Source organism: Durio zibethinus, chromosome 10 (genome assembly GCF_047325235.1).
Source record: "Durio zibethinus cultivar Kanyao isolate XHJ-2024 chromosome 10, ASM4732523v1, whole genome shotgun sequence".
Taxonomy (NCBI): domain Eukaryota; kingdom Viridiplantae; phylum Streptophyta; class Magnoliopsida; order Malvales; family Malvaceae; genus Durio; species Durio zibethinus.
The window spans coordinates 28,614,241-28,637,226 of record NC_143171.1 but is presented as its reverse complement, the minus strand read 5'-3'; the positions used below and the strand labels follow the sequence as shown (position 1 = coordinate 28,637,226).

Sequence of the window (22,986 nt, the reverse complement as noted above, 5' to 3'; positions counted from 1 at the left end):
CAGCTGACTAGGTATGGTTCATGTTCTAGACTGTAGTGCGGTTACTTTTTCTAAAGGCTGTTAAAGCATCCACGTTTCCTAGCCATAAAATTCTAAAACAAAACCTATCACATAAATTTGAAAAAAATAATAAAAACAAAAACAACAAAACAGAGCTTTGATGTCATTTATTTTAAGGTATTATCACGTGCAAAAAGAGAAAAAAGATTATCACGTTACAATTTAAAGGGAGTATCAAACAATAACAACATAATTATTAAAATCCTAATAAAAATCAAATAAAAGGATCAAAATTGAATATAAAATCACAAAAAATTTAAAATGTAACAGATATATGATAATATCATTTTAATAAGATTTATCACTTGTAAACATAATTATCACGTGATTAAAATGGATATAAATTGGGAAGAGTATAATAAAACTTGTCTCTTATATTATGTTAATTATGTTATATAAAATCAATTAAAAATAAAACAAATTAACCCAACATAAATATACAATCACAAAAAATCTAAAACTTAATTGATTAATGAATACTTGGTGACCACTGCTTTTTAGTGTTTTGTATGTAATGCTCAATGCTTTAAAATTACAGATGATTTTGACTTCGCTAAAAGGAAGCAAGCACAAAATCTGGTAAAGGCACATTAATTGGTCAAGATATATCAATTCCATTTCTTATATACCTTTTCTGATCCTTCATTTCATGGGGTACATGATTCTATTGATGACACACGACAGATTTGAGATGCCCCAGCTAACCAATCCAAAAAAAAAGTCAAAGCTATTGGCACCAAGCAAAGGCTGTTCTTATAATTGACTTCTCTTTGTTTATACATTCCTCTGTTCACAAAGCCATGTAGTATTTATTCTTCCTTCTTTAAGCGTCTCTGACTGTCCATATTAATAATTGGCAGATAGATACTCCGATTGTCAATGTTCTGTTTGAAAACAATCTAACTGAAGCCTTTATATTACCAACTTTGGGCCTCAATAAGGCCTAAGAAGTGATTTTGAACCAAAACTCAATCAGAGTCACAGCCCATCTGCCATTAAAGAAAGCACATGGACTTTCAGGCCAGCGAAGCAGAAAAAGTGATGATATTTCTGCCAAGTGGACCCCCACCCGTCACCCTATCCGTCCTTTCGCCCTTGCAACTCTGCCATGCTTATCATGTGCTTCATATCTATCAACTCCATGTAATTCTTAATACTAATCTTTTCGACTCTCTCTTCAGACATTCAAGGATATTCTGTACTTAGCACTGCTTCTCTACCTTTCACTGACATTATCTCAAACTTCTCATCTTTTCCCTATTTTTAAGTCCAAGATCTCAACTTTTTAAAAAGTGTTATATTAGATTTACCAAAAAGTTATTTTAGTGATGATGGAGAAGATTTCCAAATCAAAGCCAAGAGGATCTATGCTGTTTCTATGTGACTTTTGCAACTCAAAGCCAGCAGTTTTGTATTGTAGGGCTGACTCTGCAAAGCTCTGTTTGTTCTGTGACCAACAAGTACACTCTGCCAATGCTCTGTCTCTCAAGCATGCTCGTTCACAGATCTGTGACAGTTGCAATACCAAACCAGCTTCTTTTCTTTGCTCAAATGATAATCTTATGCTCTGCCAAGACTGTGACTGGAACTCACATAACAGCAACTGCTCTGTTTCAGCTCTGCACGAGCGTTCCCCTGTTGAAGGGTTCTCAGGTTGTCCTTTAGTGATTGAACTAGCTTCTCTTTTTGGTTTTGACTTAAAACCAAAATATTTGATGAATTTTATTCCAGGGTTTTCCTTATTCGAGCAAGAACTGATGAAACTGGAAGATTTTATGGTCCCAAACGAGAATTCTTCTGTTTCCTCTGCTTTGCTTAGCTCTGTTAAGCTTAACCATGAGGTGTACAGACAACTGGTTGAGATGGAGAAGAGAGATTTGGTGAGAGTAAGTGGTGATGGAGCTGAATTGGGGCCAGGGACACCGCCTATTAGAAGTGCTGAGCAGGGCAATTTACCGAGTTTTGAAGTTGAAAATGGGGATGATGAAGACCTGCTTCACCGGCAAACCCCATTTACCTCTTTGTTAATGTTGCAAAACAATTTGGACTTAAGAAAAAATGATTACGTTGCTGAAGGAGAGCTTATGAGGGACTTTAAGTCTTCTTATCAGGCTTCCCAGGTATGTATCAAATATATTTTTCAGTAATTTAAATTGCTCACTTTTTTTAGTAGTTAAGTCTAACTAAGGGGAGGTTGGGTTCGAACTTTGAACTTGGACTTTCTTTTTGAGTAAAGGTGCTTTTTTTACATGATATTTTGAGTAAGTTGTTGGAAGAATAATCCCGAATATTCAACTACAATTGATGTTTTTTTCTTACAGTATTTTTTAAGTGATGTCAATTGTCATGGTTGTCTTTCTGTATTTACTAACTGTTGTGTTTCATGGTGTATTTTGTTTTTAACCGAATTTTTTAGGTATCTAAGTATTTTGAGGTCATGCTTGATTTCATAGGCTTAACAATCTTATTGCCCTTTGTGCTAAATATTTTAAAGTCTGCAAAGTGGACTTTCCCTGGCCTGGTTGGCCTCTTTGTTGTCTTGCTGAATCAATGCATCTAAGGCTGAATTTCATTGCTCAGCAGCAAAGGGCTTTCTATTGCGAATTAATAAATGCTTACATAATCTTAACACTTTCCATGGCCAATATTAAACCTTTATTCTAATTTTACTTGCATAGGCTGTAGCATCTTCTTGCATAATGTACTTATGAACATTCATTTGCAGCTTCAGAGTAGAAATATAGACTACACTTGTGTTAAAGCATGTGTGTTATCAAAATTATCCTCTTTTGTTTGCTATGAAGTGTTTTTGAGTTGTTCAAGATAATAATTGTGCTAAACTAGGTTTTAAATTTGGGTCACATTTCTGAGATTCAACCAATATTGTTTGCCACAAGCTCATGCTTAATCTTCACATCTGCCTTTTCAGATATGGGATTTTCAATCAGGAAGGTCAAGAGATTGTAAAGATTCGGGACCAGAAGATACAGATTGCATAAATGGCATAAAAAGTAACAGTTCTGTGATTAGGAACTTCAGTGAGTTTGAAAAGGAAGGTTCCTTGTCGAAACCAAAAGTCTTTCAAGACATGTACGAGGTGAGCCACTCCTTGATATTTGAGGATTCCTTGTCTAGAAATGTAAGTTGTTTTTAGTAATATTAACTTCATAGATAGACTTCTTATGAAAGCACAACCACATATTGCCATCTAAATTATATACGGTTCAACCATGGAAATTTAATATCCCTTAACTTGTAACTTGCTCTTCAGTGTGATATGAACACTACTAATGAATAAGAGGGATGCCTTGAAAATTTAAGGAGATACTCGTTTAAAGAATAAAAAGCAAAAGAGCTTTTTCTTCCTTTTTTTTTTTTTTTTTACAATGAATGCTTGGAAGGATGCATTATTTATTCTCCTAGTGGGGTTATGTCAAATTAGTGGGTTAAACTATTTACTCACTAAACTGGAAGTATTGATAGGATTTCTTGGATCTCTTATAAAAAACTTGATTGCTGTCTCTTAGTAATACTATTTCATAAGAAGGAAAACATAACTTTCCTGGTGCTCATATGACTAAGGTCTTTGGGCTGTTTCTTAGAAATGAATTAATGGCTTTAGCATGGGTGTTTTGGTGAGTTGAAAATTCATGGAGAAATTTTTTGAGATTTGGTAGTTTCAAATTGTCAGAATTCTGGCTTTTGTGTTGTATCCTTGGTCAAAGTCTGTTTCCTTTTAATTTTAGATGTGATTGCTGAACTCAATCAAAACAAGGAATTTGGTCGAAAAAGAACAAAGAGGAAATTCTCTGTTGTTTCCAGTTCCCACAGTTCATATATATATATAACATTTATCCTTGTGGAATTCGTAGTTTGCACTAAGGAGACAGCAAAGGTTATGTGCAAAATGTTTAAAAAAAAGTTATGACAGCGCCCTTATTAATTGTTGACTTAACTGTATTGTGGCACCTATTGTCTAAATATGTTGAGATTTAGCTTAAATTTGGCTGACTGATCCTTATGTCCATTTGATAAATCAGCATATTAATGGTCTCACCTCTATAATTAGTTGCCTTCATGTTTTTTATTGCTTAAGCTTTGAAAACTGGTGTATATATAAGCTTTGATTATGAACAATGCAGAACTGCTGCAATCAACCATTCTCAAGCTACACACCAACAACTGAAGAAAGTATCAATGTACCGGCAGTGGGATCATCATCAGATTCCAAGGTGGTTGAACCACTAAAACACGATGGCAGCAGATATGTTCAGGTCATGGAGCCGCCTGTTCTGGCAGGTAGTGAGTCTATGAATGAGACAAAAGCTAAGGTTGACATGGAACTTTTGGCGCAGAACAGAGTCAATGCCATGTTACGCTACAAGGAGAAGAAGAAACATAGAAAGTATAAGATCTTTTAGTCGCATTTTTTCCATTTTGCCATGACTAACCTTTTCTTAATAGAAAAATATTTATCCTTTTTCTAATTAATGTGGTAAAAAACTGGACAGATATGACAAGCAAATACGCTATGAGTCAAGGAAGGCCAGGGCTGATACTAGAAAGAGATTCAAAGGTCGCTTTGTGAAGGCAAGCGAAGCTCCAGAGTCCAGATGTTAAAGTGTAACAGCTGTTTTTTCTTTCCAGATAACGTGTTCTCACCCTAAAGTCCCTGTTTGGTAAAGATGTCTTCCCTTAGTTTGTCTACAAGAATATTGTACCCCCATATGTCAAAAAGGAATATCAGCTGCCACAACTTTTGCATTTCAATAGCCGTAAGCGTATGGAATTACAAAGCTTTTGCTTACATGCTTCTATATCCCATTGGGTAGTTATTAGTTATTAAAAACAATCAGGAGAAGCTACTAGCCCTGAGACCTTCAATAGGCAGTATTTTGGAAAAGCCGAAATATTAACATTCTATAGGTTTTTGTAAGCCCTACATCAAATTATCCAATAAAAACAAACAAAAAATAATGTAGGTGATACATCACAATTGAAGTTGAATCCAATTCACTTTCTTTTATTACTATTATTATATATTATAAATGCATTCTGTTGGGAACAAATATGCTTTTATAGACTTGAGACACTACTGCTTTTCCTTTTTGGGTTCAACAACCAAACTAATGAAGCGTCTTTTCATGATTCGAGCTTTGCAAGTGCAATGTTGGTGCTGCTGGAATTGAGTTACTTGTATGTTTCTACGATACTTGAACAGTTGATTTAGGAACCAGTGAATCTGATATATGTGCTATTCATAAACCGGTTACCCTCGAAAATCGATTTAAGCAAAAACCAAGGGAAACGTCCGAGCCACGGATCTCACCATACCAGCTTACAGGTTGACTAAAATATAAGAAACTTCACTAATTCATGCTGTTGTTACAATTGTCTTGTTTTGTCAAGTTGGATAAAACTGGATTTCTCCTCTGCAAACCAGCCTGTACCCTGTCCGGGGTAACATGTTGCATCTGGGAAGGTGGTAAGTTTGATATTTCTGGTAACATACTGCATACAGGATGGTGGCAGAACCATGATGAACCCTGGTGGAGTTGACAGCTGATCTATAGACAACTGCTGAACATGTATTTTTCTTTTTGTTGACTGCGAACCGCATATCATATTTTATTGGTTCCAGAAGTAAACGTAAGTCATACAAATTTTCGCAGAGATCTGTATTGTTTCTCATGGAATTAACTAGTTTAACCAACACGAGATCAATGCAAGTTTATGTAAATCCTATCTGAACAATTATAGTGTAATTCTATATGTTAACTTGACCCAAAAAAAGAAAAAAAGAAATCCTAGGTTAGATACTGTAATGTATCTTAAGTAATTTTATAAAGGGACTTTTCAGTAACTTTCACCTGTATCCAAGTGTTTTTCTGATTTAATTGCTTGCAGCCCACATCCCCATGTCATATGCGAGTGATTTGAATGTAGTCCATTTCAAGCCCTGCTTGGATTATTACATGTATCAGTATCAATGTGGAGAGTGGATTTCAAGAATTAAATAAAAAAAAGTGATTTGGCAAATCAAGGGTTGAAATTTCATAGGAAAAATGGCAAACCAAACAAGTAACACCAGTTGTCATATGGTCCAGCCATGAAGGTTGGTCCCCACATGCACTCTTTCAAAAACAATAATATAAGCACATCTACACCAACTACCAAGCTGCTTGAAGATAAATCCAGACTTCACCTTTAATGAATTCAGTCTAAAAATCTAGATATACATGGTTGTAACATATAATTATGATACTATTTCAATTTTTCGTACCATTGACACTATAGCAAATGATTTTGGGTTGAATAGTTACTCTTTTGTAAATTGCCTCATGTTGCACTTAAAAGTGAAGGATATTACATATGTATGATTGAGATTGACTATTGGCTATGTGTTTCTTAGAATTTTTCCGTTTGGAATAACCAGTTGCGTCAAAGAAATTAATAAATATTTTTGTATGGGAAGTTTCAATTTGCTCCTTTAACAATGCAATGAAGACTTATACGTCTCAGCCTCGACCATGTGAGATATGCCTCGGTCCCTGAGCTTCCTATTCCCAGATTCTTTTATTTCTTTCTCTCTCTTGATATGGAGATATCAGCATTCCATTGCATCCTCGAAGCTTCATTTCTCTCTCACTCCCTCTCTGTATACAGTGAGTTACTTCAACATCTCTTCTACATGTTATTGTTTTTATCGCTTTGATTCATTTCTCTTCCATTTGTTACATAACTTTGGATGTTGTTTTGTAGGTTCAATTTTATTTCTAGAACTTGTATCTATCTGCTTTAACAATACACTTCATATCCATAAACATTCATACTTTCATTCTTGTTAAGATTTTACCTACCTAATAAGATTCTATCAAGGAAAAACAAAAAAAAAAAAAAAAAGAATTACTGAGTTTCAAGATAAACTGCTTCAAAAAAAATGGAAAACATCTGAAGTATACATGTTTTATTTATGTGTGCTCAAGCTTTTTTCTGTTCTTATTCAGGTCCTTATGTTAATGAATTAACAGAACACTTATGGAGCTGAAGTATAGATAGTTTGAATGATTTTGTAGGATGTTATTTTTGAAAAGAATCCCCAGGGAAAAAGATGGGGTGCACTTATTCTGTGTACGGAGTTGGGAGGAAAAAGAAGCTGAGTATCCCAGAAGTGGTGGTATTTGTTCCCTGTATTAGAATTCCAGCACAATCTGATCTTCAAAGAGCGCTCAAGGGTCTAATTCCTCCTAATTTTATCGACAAATTATCATGTCTAAGGAATCGGATTGCATTGGTTGCAGAGGAAACTGGTTTGGCCTTATGATCCTCTTGTTTTTCATATATATATATATATATATATATATATATTTCTTTTCCTCTTTATTCCCTATGGCAGTGAGAAAATGTGCGAAACTTTAAAGCTAAGGGACCTGAAAAAGTACAAATCATTTAACCGGTGGATCATTTATTATCATATAAGCTTATTAGAATTATCAATGTTCTTTTTTTTTTTGTTCCAATGTATTATGATGAGTCTTCTTATCTAAAGTGGAATTGTGGATTTTGAAGGTGTATCTGCGATTACTGAACTGCGGCAGGCACTGGAGGAGTACTTGTCAATTCTAACTGTACTTACCAAGAAAGGTTTCATAATCTGCTGCTCTCTTCCTCTTCCTTTGTGTTCCATGTTTGTCCATGTTCCTATGATGAATAACTGTGTATATTACAGAACATGGTCTTGACGACTTGGTTGAATTCAAGTGGAAGAATTTAGAGGATGGACAAGTATGATTATCAGGAATTCATTATGGTTTCTTCTAGAGTTTTGTCCATGAAATATATTGTCTTGTAAATTGTAATTGAGTCTGAAATGTGCAGGAGACTTGTGTAGCAAATGCCTGGTTTGAATTGTTATCTGTTGTTCACATGATGGCTATGCTCACACTATCTGAGGCTGACACACTTATGATCCCCAAGGATTATTCTGGTTCTGGCTTTAGGGTCGTATCTACAGGTTTATTTTTCTTAGTGATATGGCCTTCTTTGTGGAGCCAATTTGGCAGTTTCAACTATGATTATTTAACTCTAGTCTAACCACCAATAATCATCTGCAATAATCACCACCAGATTGTAAGAGAGATGCTGTTGATTTATTGCTCAAGGCAGCAGGGTACCTAGAATTTTGTGTCCGGAATGTACTTGGTCGCATACCAGCAGAAATCAAGTATGTTTACATAAATTTATAGCTTTTCAAAATATTCTTTACATACTAACATAAATTTTCAAGCTTCTTACTAACATCTCATCAATATTCCCAGGAAAAGTTTGTCAAAAGATTTGCAGGATGGTGTACTAGAGGCTCTATCCATCCAAGCATTAGGCCAGGTATTCATTGCTGAGGTCTTAGGAAAAAGTCGGACCTTTTTCTTTACCGACAGACCATACATAGAAAACTGATTGATGCTAAAAATTAAAAAAAAAAAAAAATGTATGAAATTTATTAAGCCTCGTATGTCATAAGTTCCTAATCTGCATTACTCTTCTATGATAACTGTTTCCAATTATTGAGTCTTAATATTTGCTAAAACTTTTCAACTATCTATTTTCTTCAAACGCACAATGTTATGATGTGGAAAACCTTTTTGTTGTTATGAAGTGTATCTGTGTATGTTATAAAGTGGGATAGGACTTCCTAGAAATAAACAATTTTTTAAAAAATACAATGCAGTGGTCAATTGTATGTTATGATTTATCTACAAATAGTAACACTTTTTTAGCAGGGTAAAGCATCATACATTGATTTATTGATATATTAATGGAAATGGATCTTGATTCAGGGAACTGAAATACAGCTTGGTTTAGCTGTTGAAAGTCAAAAGGCTACGTTATCAGTGAAGAGGAGGTTGGCCTGTGAACAGCTGATCTATTACAGTCAGGTTTGTAGTTATTTCTAATTTTTTCGTTTGAGAACCTCTTGAGATATCTATGCAGCACTTGATTGGTTGTATGAATTCAGATTTCGGCCATTACTCAGACATAATTCATTGGTTAAGTTGATGCAATTAATAGATTATCATATTTTGAACTGGATTGCTGTTTTGTCTCATTATAACCTAAATGCTTTTGTTTCTCATGGTTTAGAGTGTGTTTTCTGTTATATAACCAGGCTTACCAATGCTTGTCTGGATGTGACTTAAGCCATGGATATGAAAAGAAACATATGTGGTTCATCAAATGGAAATTCCTTGAAGCAAAGGTTTTCAGCGCAATTGATTGCAAACTCCAATACCAAAACATTCTCATCCCAGCTTTCACTCAATTTTGTATAGGAATCTAATTTTTATGTAATTGTATCTTCAGGCTGCCGCTTACTACTACCATGGTCTGGTTCTGGACAAGGGTAATGAACCGAACTGTCATATTAGTGCTGTATGCTGTTTTCTAGCTGCACAAGAACTACTTGTAGAGAGCAAGAAAGCCTGCATAAGCTTTTGCCTTGCAGCTCCAGTGACCAGGTTGGTTTCATCCATAGTTGTTATGGTTTCATCTCTGGTCAATCTTCTCATATCTTTTATTTTATTTTATTTTATTTTGTTTTGTTTTTGGCGGAAAAGGGCTCCACCACTTTGGGGAGCTATGAAGCATTTACATCAGAAAATACCAGAGGTTGCGTCAAGGAAATCTCAGATGTATGGCTACATCTTAGAACAAGAGAAGTAAGCACCTTCTGACAAGTGCATTTCTGCAACTCTTAAGTTTAATTTATTTTGTCGATAAATGATGTAAAATTCTTAATATTGGTGGTGAAGCGGGGCTCTGCAATCATTACCTGACCTACCAGATTTCCAACTATCACTGAGACCTGATGACTATGAATTACCTGCAATTGATCCAGCGTGGGATTCTGAAAAGTGGGAAAACCGGAGACAGTCCCTAAAAGAGCATCTAAAAGACTCTGAGGATGAGATTGAAACAGAATGAATGATTCTTATATCTTTATTCTTACACAAGCTTACCTTACATAGTAAGACAGTGACTAGCAATGAATGATTGTTAAAGTGTTACTTCATAATTGATCATTAGCATTGGTTTGGTGGCAGCCCCATTGATCTTAAGACTCGATGGTGAACCCTACAGGGGGTGAAGATCAAAAGAATTAGCATGTTTTGTTCTCTAAATTTTGTTCCAAGCAAACAATTGGATAATGATGGCTCACAGTAATAAGACAGTTGAACTTAGTAGTTAAATATAACGGCTTTTGATCTCTTCCTAAATTTTTTACGGCTATAATATACAATCCACAGCTTAAGGTTTCTTTCAGAAGAGGTTTCGAAGCCAAGAGTGAGAACAAAAGTTCCAAAATACATTGTAATTCCTACCAGCGGCACTGTAATTTCTAAAGAAACAGCATTTAAACCCTACTAAAAGAGAAAAATAGATGGAAATTTTCAGGATCTCAGTTGGAGAAGCTGCCCTCTTTGATGATTACAAAGTGTCTTTGCCTCTAACCTTCAAGGACACGCTTGCCTTCCACTGCTTAATCGGTACTCATTTACTGGCTTGATACATGACTTTGTTGCTAGACATAAGAGCAAGAGCAAAGTAGGAAAAGAAAGCTAAGTAAGATAACACCATGGCTATCCTCATTTGATTGCAAAACTTCCCCACACGATTACAAATAGCCATCCAACCCATTTTTTCTTCTCCATATCTACTGACATAACCCACTGCTGTTGCCGCCGCGCACCCAGACATCGCCAATACCGTGATCACCTGCAATGCACTGATCTCTTTATAATGATAATACTAGTAAAACTTGACTGACCATTTATTTACAATTTTCCATCTAACTCTTTCATTCTTTTCTTGGTTCAAACATGGAGAATTTTCCTGAATTACTATATCACACTAATGTTAGAATTAGTCCTTAGTTTCTGACAGTTTTGAAGAGGACAACTAATTTTCACTGTTTCAATAATAAGCCAACAATTTGGTTACCATGTCATGCAAAAACAGATAGAAGAAATTCTTGAGATTTGATCCTGAACGGCTCAAATGGTAAACAAAGACCATTGAAAGTATAGAGAAGGCGCATACAATAGCATCTGTCACAAGTAAAAACCTGTAACAAAACCAGAAGAAAATGGTTAGCCATCCAAATAAACATATGAAAGCCCAAAAACAAAAGATCAAAATAGTGTATACTGTCAAACCACTGATTACCTCATAGCAGATGAGTAGCTATAATGAGCTTTAAAAGTGAAGCCAAGTAGAATGATAGATTGGGAGCTTGTGGCCATAACACAGATTGCAGTCAATGTTAAGACAGCAGCAAAAATCCTGAGCATGACTTGAGCCATAAAGAAACTTCTTGTTGAGGTGTTTGACACTGGAAAGCCCAGAGATTTGGCTTGGAGCATAAATGAAGCATTATCTCTGGCAACCTCAGTTGCCATTTAGAGACCCTTCCTCTTGCCAAAGATGTCTAGAAAGCAACTGGACAGACTGGAACAAAGAAGGATAAGCAGGGGCAGAAAAAAAGGAACATATGCTAATCAATTAACTGAGAAGAAGAGTTAAGAGGAGGATTATGACTTTTGACACCGGCCAAAATCCCCAGAATAGATGGTATTATATACTTGGATGGAAAGCTTTGTGTTGGCCTTGTCCAAAATGCAAGCCAATCTAATAAATACTTGCAGTTGTGAAAGTTAAAGTGATAAATAGGAATTAAATCCTTCTAGCCCAAAATCTAACAAAAGATTGTCTTTTGTTTTTTTGGCCATAAGAAAGAACAAAAGATTGTCTTATAGGAGGAGATCAACAATTATTTATTTAAATAACTTACAACTTTTAATTTCAAGAATATAAAAGGATAAAAATAAGAAAGGGGGTTTTGAAAGTGAGTTTTTCAAATTTCTGTTGCTCCAATGGTATATTTTTGCTTGTAAAGGGAAATTTTGTTTTGGGTTATTTCTTGTAGACAAAAAGTTATTAATTGAAAGGACTTGGACCAAAAACCTGCAGGAATGCAATAAAATTGGGTAGTTGTTGCAGTGGAAAAAAAAATTAATTACTTCTGACAACAAGGCATTGGACTTGGAAATTCTGGAACTGATTTGTCAAATCCAGAACTACAGCATCTTGTTTACCTGAGGAGAGTAGGAAACAATCTTAATAGCTGGTTTTTGCAAGAAAAATTTTATTTTAATAAAGACATTGTTATATCTTAGCATTTTATGGGTATCTTTTATTTTTATCATTGATAGTAGATGTCATGTCTCATTCTTGATTTTAAAAGCTTACCTAATTTTCTTTTTTAAAGAAAAACCCTAAAATGCAGCAATCAGGAGATAGGTGGAAATGTTTTGCACCAAGGAAATTAACCTATTACCATTTTTTTTTCATCTTTTGGATAAGTGAGCTATTTTACTTTATTAATGAAAGCAGGCAAAGCACATGCTGGAAGAAAGTACCATTTTTCTTGCAGTATGATATATATATATATATTTTTTTTTTTTTTTTTACTTGGACTTATATACACTGTTCCTATATATTTCATGCTGATTTCTTCCTTCTTTTCCTCTTTCTTTTTCAATGAATAAAAATAAAGTTTACAAATCATTCCAAAGATGACAAGAAACTAACAAAACTTACTCAAAATATAGAATATTTGCCACAAGCACTTGAAAAAGTGAAGCAAGACTCAACAAAGATCTTAGATTGGAACTGTAACAACAAAAAAAGGCTAGAACATGACACCAGATCTCTCAGTAGAGCATATGTGGTGGATGTTTGTGTTAGGTTTTCAAGTTGTCCAAGAAACACAGAAGAATGTATGGTATCAATTATCATCATCTTCTGCCAATTGCCATACCAATGCAAAGCCGTGGAAACAATTTTGATTGAAGGCTTTGAGTCAACAGTCAAAACAAATTCCATTCAAATATATATAGCGCATCTCAATCCCATCCCATGGATGGACCATAGTGTATCCTAAATAAATCCAAAGCATTCTTCCTTCAATTTAATTTAAAGAGCAATGAAATAATACAATGGTCCCTTCAAAATACAAATGCATTGCTGCTGCATGCTCACAAAATTAATTGCATCGTACATTGGCATTTCAAGCACAACTACCTTATATATAGTAATATATTAAAATACTACTTACTGTCCACTACTTTCTTCTTTTTTTTTCCTCTTTGCCATAATTACCTTAGCCCTTAATTTGGTCGATGATATCCTTTTTTAGGTTAACTACATGACGAAGATTTGAGTATAGGATTAAGCCTTTATCAATTGGATTCTGAAATTCCAAAAGATTAAAAAGAAAAAAACAAAACAAAGAACTCAAATGATCCAAAATAATAACATCTGACACCTAGTTGGTCCATTTTCTTGTGACCCAAATTACTAGCTGGCCTGGCTGCCAATGCCATTTACTTTGGGCCTGACATGCCCTCAACTTCTACTGGGTCCAGAAAGGTCAACCTCTTTTACTTCTCTTCAGCCCCATGATTTCCAATTGGGCCAACAATTGGTCCAAGCTATGATGCTTTCCATTCAGTATTATCAACTTCAATGGAAATGCATAAAAAAACCTACAGTATATCTTGTACAATCTAATGATCAGCAACTTAAAATTTGATTCGATTTGTTGTAAAGATTCCTTGGCAAAGGACTCAAACAGAAGAAACGATCAATGAAATTGGGGTATACTCTCCCATATTTACAATTAAGGATGATAATAGTTTAGATTTGATCGAATTTAATTTAATTTTTTTAAATATTATATAATATTATAAAAATTTAAAATTTAATTTGAATTTGAATGATCCTTCATTTGATCCGAATCGAATCGAACTAAATTTTATAAGCTTAATTCAATTCAGTTTATTAGTTTTTAATTTTTAATTTTTTAATTTTTATATATTATTTTAATATAAAATCTTAATATATTTAAGTAGATTTTGATATAAAATTATTATTTTTATTTATAAAAATTTAAAATATATATAACTTGTTTGCTATTTGTATGATGCAAGAATTACTTTTATTTTATTTAAGTTTAAATAAAAATGTAAATTAATATTATTGAATTATTTACATATTCAAAATATATGTAACATATAAATAATATAATTAAAATATCAAATCATAATAAAAATAAGATTTTCTTTTTAAATTCTACTAAAGGTCATAAAGAATTATTTGTTTCATAATTACAAAGTTAGCATATGATTCATATATTTTTTTTTTTCAGGAATCTTGGTAAAATCTTCTAAGGTTTTAAGTTTTTTTAAGCTAAGATATAAATGAACTTGAAATTAATACTACTTATGAGATTATTCTTGAATTATTTTTTTAATTTTATTTTTTTGAAAAATAGTCTCTTAATTTAAAATTATGTTACATGTTTCATGATGGGGATATAAGTTAAAAAATTATTCACTTTTTAAATGTACAACTGGCACATAAGTTTATGTTCAGGGCACATAACTCTATTATATCAATTAATCATAGCATCATTTTTATTTTATACGAATGAAGAATATTTAATAAATAAGCAGTTAAAAGATAAAATATATTATCTGATTGAGTGAAAAGTTCACAAAAAAATAAAAAAGTCTACAGACAACATCGGTAAAAAATATAAAAATATGTGTTTTGTAGTTTTTTTAAAAAATATTATAGCTAAAAAATTTTATAGCTGATTTAAAAAAAAAAAATCTTACTTGATAAAGTAAATAGTATATTTAATGGATAACATCTCTTATCTAATTGAGTGAATAGCATGTTTAGTAAAATATTACCTATAATTAGAAAAAATATGTTAGTTTCTATAACAATAATAAACTAATAAAAAAAAGGATTAAATTAATAGTAAGAAAAAAATACGTTTAGCTCAGCGGAATATTGAAAGAGTTACATAACTTGTTATGGTAATTATATATATATATATATATATATATATATTTCACATTTCCTTTGTAAAATATATTTAAAAGCCGAAGATCATTCAAGGATTATTTATAAAAAAAATTAAAGGTATTAAATAATATTTTTAAAAATTATGATAAATTTAAATACTCATGTTAACTGTAGATAAATTAGAAAAAAATAAATTACTTTAAAATTAATTTTAAATTGAGATGATGTTACGTACAATAAAAACTTTTTTGAAGTTATTTTGGTATTTATATATATTTTTTTCACATTTTCTTTGTGAAATATATTTAAAAGTTGAGAACAATGTAAGGATTATTTATAAAAAAATATTAAAAATATTAAATAATATTTTTAAAAATTATGATAAATTTAAATACTCATGTTAATTGTAGATAAATTAAAAAAGATAAATTACTTTAAAATTAGTTTTAAATTGAAATGAGATGATGTATAAGAGAAATTTTTCTAATGTTGTTCTGGTATTTATATTTTTTTATTTTTTTTTGTGAAATATATTTAAAAGCTAAAGATAATATAAAGACTATTTATTAAAAATATTAAAGATATTAAATAATATTTTTAAAAATTATGATAAATTTAAACACTCATGTTAACTTCAGATAAATTAGAAAAAATAAATTATTTTAAAATTAATTTTAAATTGAGATGATATGATGTATAGGAGAAAGAAATTTTATTAAAATTTAAAATTGGCTTTTAATTAAATTTTAAAATTTTAGATAATTCAATAATTTTTAAAATATATTTTTTATAAATAATTTAAAATTAATAAATATATTATGTGTTATCATAATAAAAAATTTTAAAAATTATTTTACGTGTAAAGAAAAAAAACCGATCATTTAAACATCCATATCAATAATTGTTATATGATAACTAATTATGCTATAATATAATATATGTATATATATTTTAGTTCGATTTAATTTTTTTATTTTTGCAGTTCCTAATTATAAATTTAATTTAAACTTAATATATATATTTAATATTTAAATTTGATACGAACCAAATAAAAAAAATTAATCCAAATCAAACAAAAAAACTATAATTTCAAATCAATTTCTAAATTTCTCAAAATTTTTTCTCATTTCTATTTATAATATTTGTTTTCTTCTGTTGTCTATAGTCATCTGTGAGTTTTCTGTCATCTAGTGATGGTGAAGTGGATGGACCAAAATTTCCAGGCCGGGTTCTACTTTTTACTTTGGGAAACTCAAGAAAGGTAGAGAGTGAGTAATAACATACAAGATGGGTTATTTTTTAAACTTAAAAAAAAAAAAAGAACAAGAACAATCTCAACAGAAATCGATTGACTTCAACTAAAATGAATTATATTATGAAGGCGGAACGAACAAAGGGACAACTGGTGACATCTCAACTACTGTCTGTACTTATAAGTAAGTCAGAGGTTGAGAAATGCCTTGCTTTCTACAAGGAGAAAAGAGAAAAAGACCTTTTAGGAATCTATTGCCTCGGTTACTGACCAGGTCAGCCTTGGCTCCACACTCCACCCTCTTCCCAGATCCCAACCTTTGACTTTTAAGCTATAAACTTTTAATTCTGCATTAACATGGTTACATGTCTATAATAACTTAATCTATTACGGTATTTGATGCTTGTATTATAAGATCTTTTTTTAAAAAATTTTATATCCATTTATAATATATATAATTACTGACATATTTATTAATTTATTAATAAAGAGGTATTAAGAAAAAAATTTTAGGGTATTAAGAAAAATTTTTTCTTCAAATTTTTTATTTTTTAATATTTAAAAATTTCCATGAACACTTTAGATAAACATATAAGTACACCTCTGTTATATATATATATATATATACACACACATTATTAATGTAATATGTATTTAAATCTAGAGCCTTGTTTGTAATTTCACATTTCTCTTCTCTTCTCCTTCCCAAAATGAAAAAAAAAAATCTAAAATGATATTGCTTTTTTTTTTTTAATATTCAAAGATATTCTTCTTATAAGCAATTCTTACTACAATCCAAGAGCAAGAAGTTCACTACAAACATACAATCTTTATATGTAATAAATTATGCCGGTTGATGCCATAATTTGTTTAACATCTTAATTGTTTATGTGTTAATTGCAGAATAATTACTAAATAATTTAATTTGTTGATGGCCTTTCCTATAGTTTTAGCGCCATGCATAACGAAACAAAACGCTTTTTTAAAACCCATCGAAAGCATCCTATTATATAACAAATACAGAACACGAGAGACACAAGAGAGAATTGGGTTCGGTTTCATGGCGGCCATTGGAGCTTCTGGATACCTCACCGCCTGCTTAACGCCATTTTCTCAGCGGCACATCACCTCAGACGTATACGGAGGAGGAGTACAGAAACGTCTTCGGGTGTTAGCTGTTTCAACGGAGCGGATAGAAAGGGCAACGAGTTTTGGAGACAATGGAAGGTTTGAGAATAAGAAGCAGAAAATGGTGAAGGAAGAAACTGAGGTGAAACCAAATATTTACGCACACCCAGAGGAGTTGCCCGAAGTGGAGGAGGGTAGAAAGAGGTTAAAGGAGTACTTTGAAGAGTGCAAAGAGTTGATCAGATCAGATGGTGGTCCGCCTCGTTGGTTCTCTCCTTTGGAGTGCTCTTCTAGCTCTCCAGATTGTCCTCTACTTCTATTTTTGCCTGGTTCAACTTTATTCCTTTTTCTCAGGAATACTTTTCCTTGATATATTCAATATAATGTATTCAAGTTTAACAAAATGAGTATTTGGTTTCCAGGAATTGATGGCACTGGACTTGGACTTTTAATGCATCATCATAAGCTTGGAAAGTGAGTAAATTTTCATCACCTTTATGTTAATTGCTTAACAAAATTGTCTGCCATCCAAGTAATCCACTTCAAGTGATCTTTGAATGAAGGATGTTCAACATTTGGTGCTTGCATATTCCAGTTAAGGATAGAACACCATTTACTGGTAATTCTTTTTTCTGTGCTTTCATCAGTTGCTCAATTTAATGCAAGTTATGGTAATGTATTATTCTATATAATTTTAATTTGGGTTTCTGGTTTAGAGCTAGTGAAGCTTGTGGAAAGAACGGTTAGGTTAGAGGACTACAGGTCACCAAATAGGCCAATATATCTTGTTGGAGAATCTCTTGGAGCATGCCTTGCCTTTTCTGTTGCAGCTCGGAATCCTGACATGGATCTTGTACTTGTTTTGTCTAACCCAGGTCAGAAATTACAATTAATCCTATACCTGTTTATATGATCTGTTATTTTAACATGGAATTTTGATAAATTTGTATTCAAATTCAGAAAATGCTTAAAATAAGTTGCTTTAGCTTCAACCAAAATCAGCTTGATTTTCCATTATTTTCCTGTTTTCTATCTCACAGCAACATCTTTTAGTAAGTCACACTTGCAACCACTAATGCCTCTACTGGAGATTATGCCCGATCAGTTCCCGCTAAATCTCCCTTACATGCTGAGCATAGCAACAGGTTATTTTGCAAACCTTTTCCAATTAGACCTGATGGAATGAGATCTTACTAACGATTGCACAACATATGTTTAGGTGATCCTTTGAGGATGCTGTTGGATAACCTTGTGAAAAGAGGTACTCTGCCTCAATCAATTGGAGAACTATCACAAGATCTTGTTACAATGTCAACATACTTCCCGGTAATCAAGATCCATAGCTAAAAGCCTAAAACATTTGGCATCACCTTTTTCTCATGCTACTTTGCTCCCACATACGTTGATGTCAACTTAATCGGTTGTTTTGCATTTTTTTAGCATCACAGCACTGCAATAGCATTATTTTTTCAGTTGTTGCATCTTTTTGAGCTAGATATAAAGAAGGTAATCACATGTTAAGAGTTGATCTTTTGGTGACAGGTTCTGGCTGATATTTTACCCAGAGAAACACTTCGGTGGAAGCTAAATTTGCTGAAATCTGGTTCTGCATGTGCCAACTCATGCCTTCATGCTGTAAAAGCTCAGATGCTGATACTTTTCAGGTCCTTAATTTTTGGCATATTGAACTCATAGATATACTTTGCTGTTTCTGTCGATATGGTAAATATAGATTATTGGGAAACGTGAAGTTGATGATTTTCTGAAGTTCATTCATTATATTCCTAACTTCGTGCCATATCATATTATTCATATAGTATCAAATTCTAAAGAGCTTCTTGCTGTTAGATGCATCAAACTCACATCAAAATAGTGCATTTGCCTGCCTCCACGCAAAAATTTTAAATTGGTATGTATTATAAACAGGTGTAAGAAAAGAAGGAATCACTATTTGTCCTCGCTCTTCATCTTTCAGACATAAAATCTACAATTCTGTCTATTTGCCGCAATCCCAAATTTTGACAAAGCATACGCCATTAACGACCTGATCTAGTTTCTGCTACGCACATAATATATAAAACTTGTGCAGTCGATACCTAAGTGATTGTACGTTGCATATTGTTATCAAATTTACATCTTTAAATTTGTAATTTTTACCATGACGGTGGATTGAATTCACTGTATTTTTCTTTATAGTGGAAGGGATCAGCTGTTGCCTAGTCAAGAGGAAAGCCAAAGACTTCAAAAAGCACACCCAGATTGTGAGATTCGTATGTTTGAGGAAAGTGGTCATTTTCTCTTCCTGGCATGCTTCTCTAATTGCAGGCATAGGGTAATCTTCTAAACTGCAAGTTCCTTTTAAATACAAATTAAAATAGGAGTTTTGCCCAATTGTTCAGGATGATAGTGTTGATTTGGTCACAATCATCAAGGGTGCTACTTTTTACCGCCATGGAAAGCACCTTGATTGTGTGTCTGACTACATGCCACCAACACCTCGTGAATTCAAAAAAATATATGAATCATTTAGGTAAGTATTGTTTTACTAGAAAATTTACAGGCACCAACTGTTATTCTCTTTTAACAGGAAAATGAACTTCTTGTTAGCTAACTAGCTACTGTATTAATGGCCTGAACTAATCCCTTTTTGGTAAGTGATACACTCGATGTTATTGCAAACACAAAAAAGAATCTTAGGCAACATCAGTCATCCGTCATCCTAAATATGTAGGGAATTTCCTGAGAAAATCATTCCAACCAAGAAGCTTCCTATATCTGACCGGAATCACTTTTTCACATCCTTAAGAATTTGTAAAATTAATATTACTCTAGCCAAGTTCTATATTTATCTTAGTATTCAAGAATATATTTTATAATAAACGAAGATAAATCCCCACTAAACAAACAAAAAACCCAAGGTGTTAGGTCAAACTGGAAGATGGATTGGATAACCTGCCTCTTGCATCATCAATATTTAGGCCTTTCGTGTAATAAACCTGACATTTCTTGATCATTAGTGGAATTTTGGCAATTGAGTTGCATGTACTTGCATTGGTTTACTCCGAATTATATTGTTCCCAGATGGATTGTTACTGCTACTGGCCCTGTGATGCTCTCAACCTTAGCGGATGGCAAAGTGGTGAGGGGACTTGCTGGAATCCCATCAGAGGGACCAGTCTTGTTTGTTGGTAATCACATGCTATTGGGAATTGAAATTATTTCCTTTATATCTCAACTTCTGATTGAGAGAAATATTCTTGTTCGTGGGATCGCCCATCCAGGAATGTTTGAAAGATTGAAAGACAGAAGGCCCTCGGAGCCTGAACCGTCAAATTTTGACGTAATTAGAGTAATGGGTGCAGTGCCTGTCTCAGCAGGAAACTTCTACAAACTTATGTCCTCAAAATCTCATGCCTTATTATACCCTGGTGGCGTACGTGAAGCCCTTCACAGGAAGGTAACATAAATACGCTACACACATATTTCACCTTTAGAAAGCATTTGATGGTATAGAAGGGGCAGAATCAGAGACCTTTTCTCTCTTCAATCTTACCCAAATTGATGAAAAAATTTTAGATTAGTTGAGGATAAGTTTTACTGGATGATATCAAGTACAAAATCTAGTCTGAATTCCCCAGACCTGAGAGCATTCATCACATGCATTGTGTTTATATATATATGTATAATACTCAACTTTAGACATTTAATTTCCTGCAGGGTGAAGAATACAAGTTGTTCTGGCCAGAGCAATCTGAGTTTGTGAGGATGGCAGCTAGATTTGGAGCCAAAATTGTTCCTTTTGGGGTTGTTGGAGAAGATGATATAGCTGAGGTAATTAATTAAGAAAGAAAACTTTCTTTTTCCAAGTTGGTTTCATATTATTTTAGCTTTGTATCTTACACCAGTAATAACTCATTATATATTTAATTAATTATGATGGTGGATTTGTATCTAATGAATACTAGTTAATATTATATGGGTGTTGTTTCAGATGATTTTGGATTATAATGACCAAATGAAGATTCCTTGGAAAAGGGAAGAAATAGAACGAACAACAAATCGAACTCCAAGACTGAGGTATTCTAGATCTAAATCTTACTTTTGTTAGGTGTTTTCCTATGCCTAAACTAAATAAATCCCATGTATAATTTCGAGTTTTATCTAATTAATGTGGATATGATAGGACTGATGCAACTGGTGAGGTTTCAAACCAGCAAATGCACTTTCCATGGATGCTTCCAAAATTTCCAGGCCGCTTTTATTATTATTTTGGGAAGCCCATTAAAACTGAAGGTATATTACAGAGAGATAATTAAGATCCATAAACATATACATTGGCATTTGCCTACAGATAGTATTAACTAAAACTAACAAAATATACTGTGCTGTACAGGAATGAAGGTGGAACTAAGAGACAAGGACAAATCTCATCAACTATATTTACATGTAAAGTCTGAGGTTGAGAGATGCCTTGCTTACTTGAAAGATAAAAGGGAAGAAGATCCTTACAGGAATCTATTGTCTCGGTTCATATACCAGGCCACTCATGGCTCCACCTCAACCCATGAAATTCCAACATTTGAGCTCTGATTTTTCTCTGTCATATAGTTAACATCATCTTAATTAATTTGATGTTCATGATTTCCACATTAATTCCATACTTGGCTCCAATTCAATCATCTGTTATTCCTCCCACAATTGGAGACAATATACATCTATTTTATTTCATAATTAAAATGAATTGAAATTGCTGCTACATCCAAGGATCTCTGGTCACACCCATTCATGGATTTTTTTTTTTTTTTTTTTTTTATAATTTTGAACTTTAAAGCGAGGCACAAGGCATCCCATGATAGCTAAGCAGTTTATTATTGGCGGATAAAAATGTTTTTTTTTAACGATGTTAGTATATATTGAGTAATTTATCTTAGGAAATTGAAGTTCAAATATCTAATTATTGAGAGTTTTTATTTTTTATATATCAAATTAAATACGGTACAAATATCAAATATGTATTTAATCCAATAATTTACTATAAAGACAAAAAAAATTTTCTTATATTATCATAATCAATTATTTATAATTATATTTTTAATCAGCTGTCACGTTTCCTTGATAATTTGACCAAAAATCATTTCACTTTTTAAAATTCCACGCCTGCTTTTTATTAATAAAATAAGATTAATTAATGCATTTAGAACCCAAAAAACCCATTTTTTTGACTTTTAATCTATATATCTTCGATTGTCTTAATAAATAAATAAATAAAAATAATATATATTATAGTAAAATAATAAATTTAAATGTAATAATAATGGATTAACTTTTCAAAATAATTAAACCTGATAATTTCATACACGATACAATAATATGATATAAAAATAATATTAAAAAATTATATATGTGTTTTAAAAAAATTTGTTTTGTGTTTATTTATATCGACACGATACAATTTATATTTTATATATGTTAACACGTTTAAACACATAATACAATACAAATAACACGTTTAATTTAATATTAAATATTTATATTAATAATATAAATATTAATATTAGTCTTATATATTATTATTTTATTTTTTAATCTATAATAATTTATCATCTTGAATT

General features: G+C 32.3%; 3 protein-coding genes and 1 pseudogene across 10 annotated transcripts; 3 read left to right on the top strand and 1 right to left on the bottom strand.

Annotated features, from left to right (window-relative positions):
* The first annotated feature begins 1,196 nt into the window (after window positions 1-1,196).
* On the top strand, window positions 1,197-4,867 carry LOC111291801 (zinc finger protein CONSTANS-LIKE 14-like). Of its 4 annotated transcripts, none has more exons than XM_089767158.1 (5): window positions 1,199-1,713; window positions 1,792-2,180; window positions 2,990-3,199; window positions 4,203-4,465; window positions 4,572-4,867. In XM_089767158.1, exons 1-5 carry the CDS (start codon window positions 1,389-1,391, stop codon window positions 4,678-4,680), a joined length of 1,296 nt encoding a protein of 431 aa, XP_089623284.1. In that variant the 5' UTR covers window positions 1,199-1,388; the 3' UTR covers window positions 4,681-4,867. The 4 variants fall into 4 exon arrangements, with proteins under 4 accessions (XP_022739559.2, XP_089623284.1, XP_089623283.1 ...); XM_089767159.1 differs by having other exon boundaries at window positions 1,205-1,713; window positions 2,990-3,157; XM_022883824.2 differs by having other exon boundaries at window positions 1,197-2,180.
* Window positions 4,868-5,208: 341 nt separating this feature from the next.
* Window positions 5,209-10,169, top strand: LOC111291802 (uncharacterized). Of its 3 annotated transcripts, none has more exons than XM_022883826.2 (12): window positions 5,209-6,725; window positions 7,137-7,370; window positions 7,630-7,704; window positions 7,790-7,845; window positions 7,939-8,074; window positions 8,188-8,284; window positions 8,379-8,445; window positions 8,898-8,996; window positions 9,227-9,316; window positions 9,421-9,575; window positions 9,675-9,776; window positions 9,870-10,169. In XM_022883826.2, exons 2-12 carry the CDS (start codon window positions 7,172-7,174, stop codon window positions 10,039-10,041), a joined length of 1,248 nt encoding a protein of 415 aa, XP_022739561.2. In that variant the 5' UTR covers window positions 5,209-6,725; window positions 7,137-7,171; the 3' UTR covers window positions 10,042-10,169. The 3 variants fall into 3 exon arrangements, with proteins under 3 accessions (XP_022739561.2, XP_022739563.2, XP_022739562.2); XM_022883828.2 differs by having other exon boundaries at window positions 7,120-7,370; XM_022883827.2 differs by having other exon boundaries at window positions 7,068-7,370.
* Window positions 10,170-10,285: 116 nt separating this feature from the next.
* Window positions 10,286-11,942, bottom strand: LOC111291803 (CASP-like protein 1F2; annotated as a pseudogene). The gene is made up of 3 exons (XR_016345944.1): window positions 11,284-11,942; window positions 11,059-11,182; window positions 10,286-10,833 (listed from the first exon to the last, which is right to left on the bottom strand). The product of XR_016345944.1 is annotated as a CASP-like protein 1F2 (transcript).
* Window positions 11,943-17,065: 5,123 nt separating this feature from the next.
* Window positions 17,066-22,175, top strand: LOC111292350 (phytyl ester synthase 2, chloroplastic-like). Of its 2 annotated transcripts, none has more exons than XM_022884679.2 (14): window positions 17,066-17,703; window positions 17,797-17,848; window positions 17,938-17,993; window positions 18,091-18,249; window positions 18,415-18,519; window positions 18,594-18,700; window positions 18,917-19,038; window positions 19,571-19,679; window positions 19,774-19,904; window positions 20,456-20,831; window positions 21,092-21,205; window positions 21,366-21,451; window positions 21,558-21,667; window positions 21,768-22,175. In XM_022884679.2, exons 1-14 carry the CDS (start codon window positions 17,178-17,180, stop codon window positions 21,962-21,964), a joined length of 2,250 nt encoding a protein of 749 aa, XP_022740414.2. In that variant the 5' UTR covers window positions 17,066-17,177; the 3' UTR covers window positions 21,965-22,175. The 2 variants fall into 2 exon arrangements, with proteins under 2 accessions (XP_022740414.2, XP_089623480.1); XM_089767354.1 differs by having other exon boundaries at window positions 17,938-18,008; window positions 18,097-18,249.
* The last annotated feature ends 811 nt before the right edge of the window (window positions 22,176-22,986 follow it).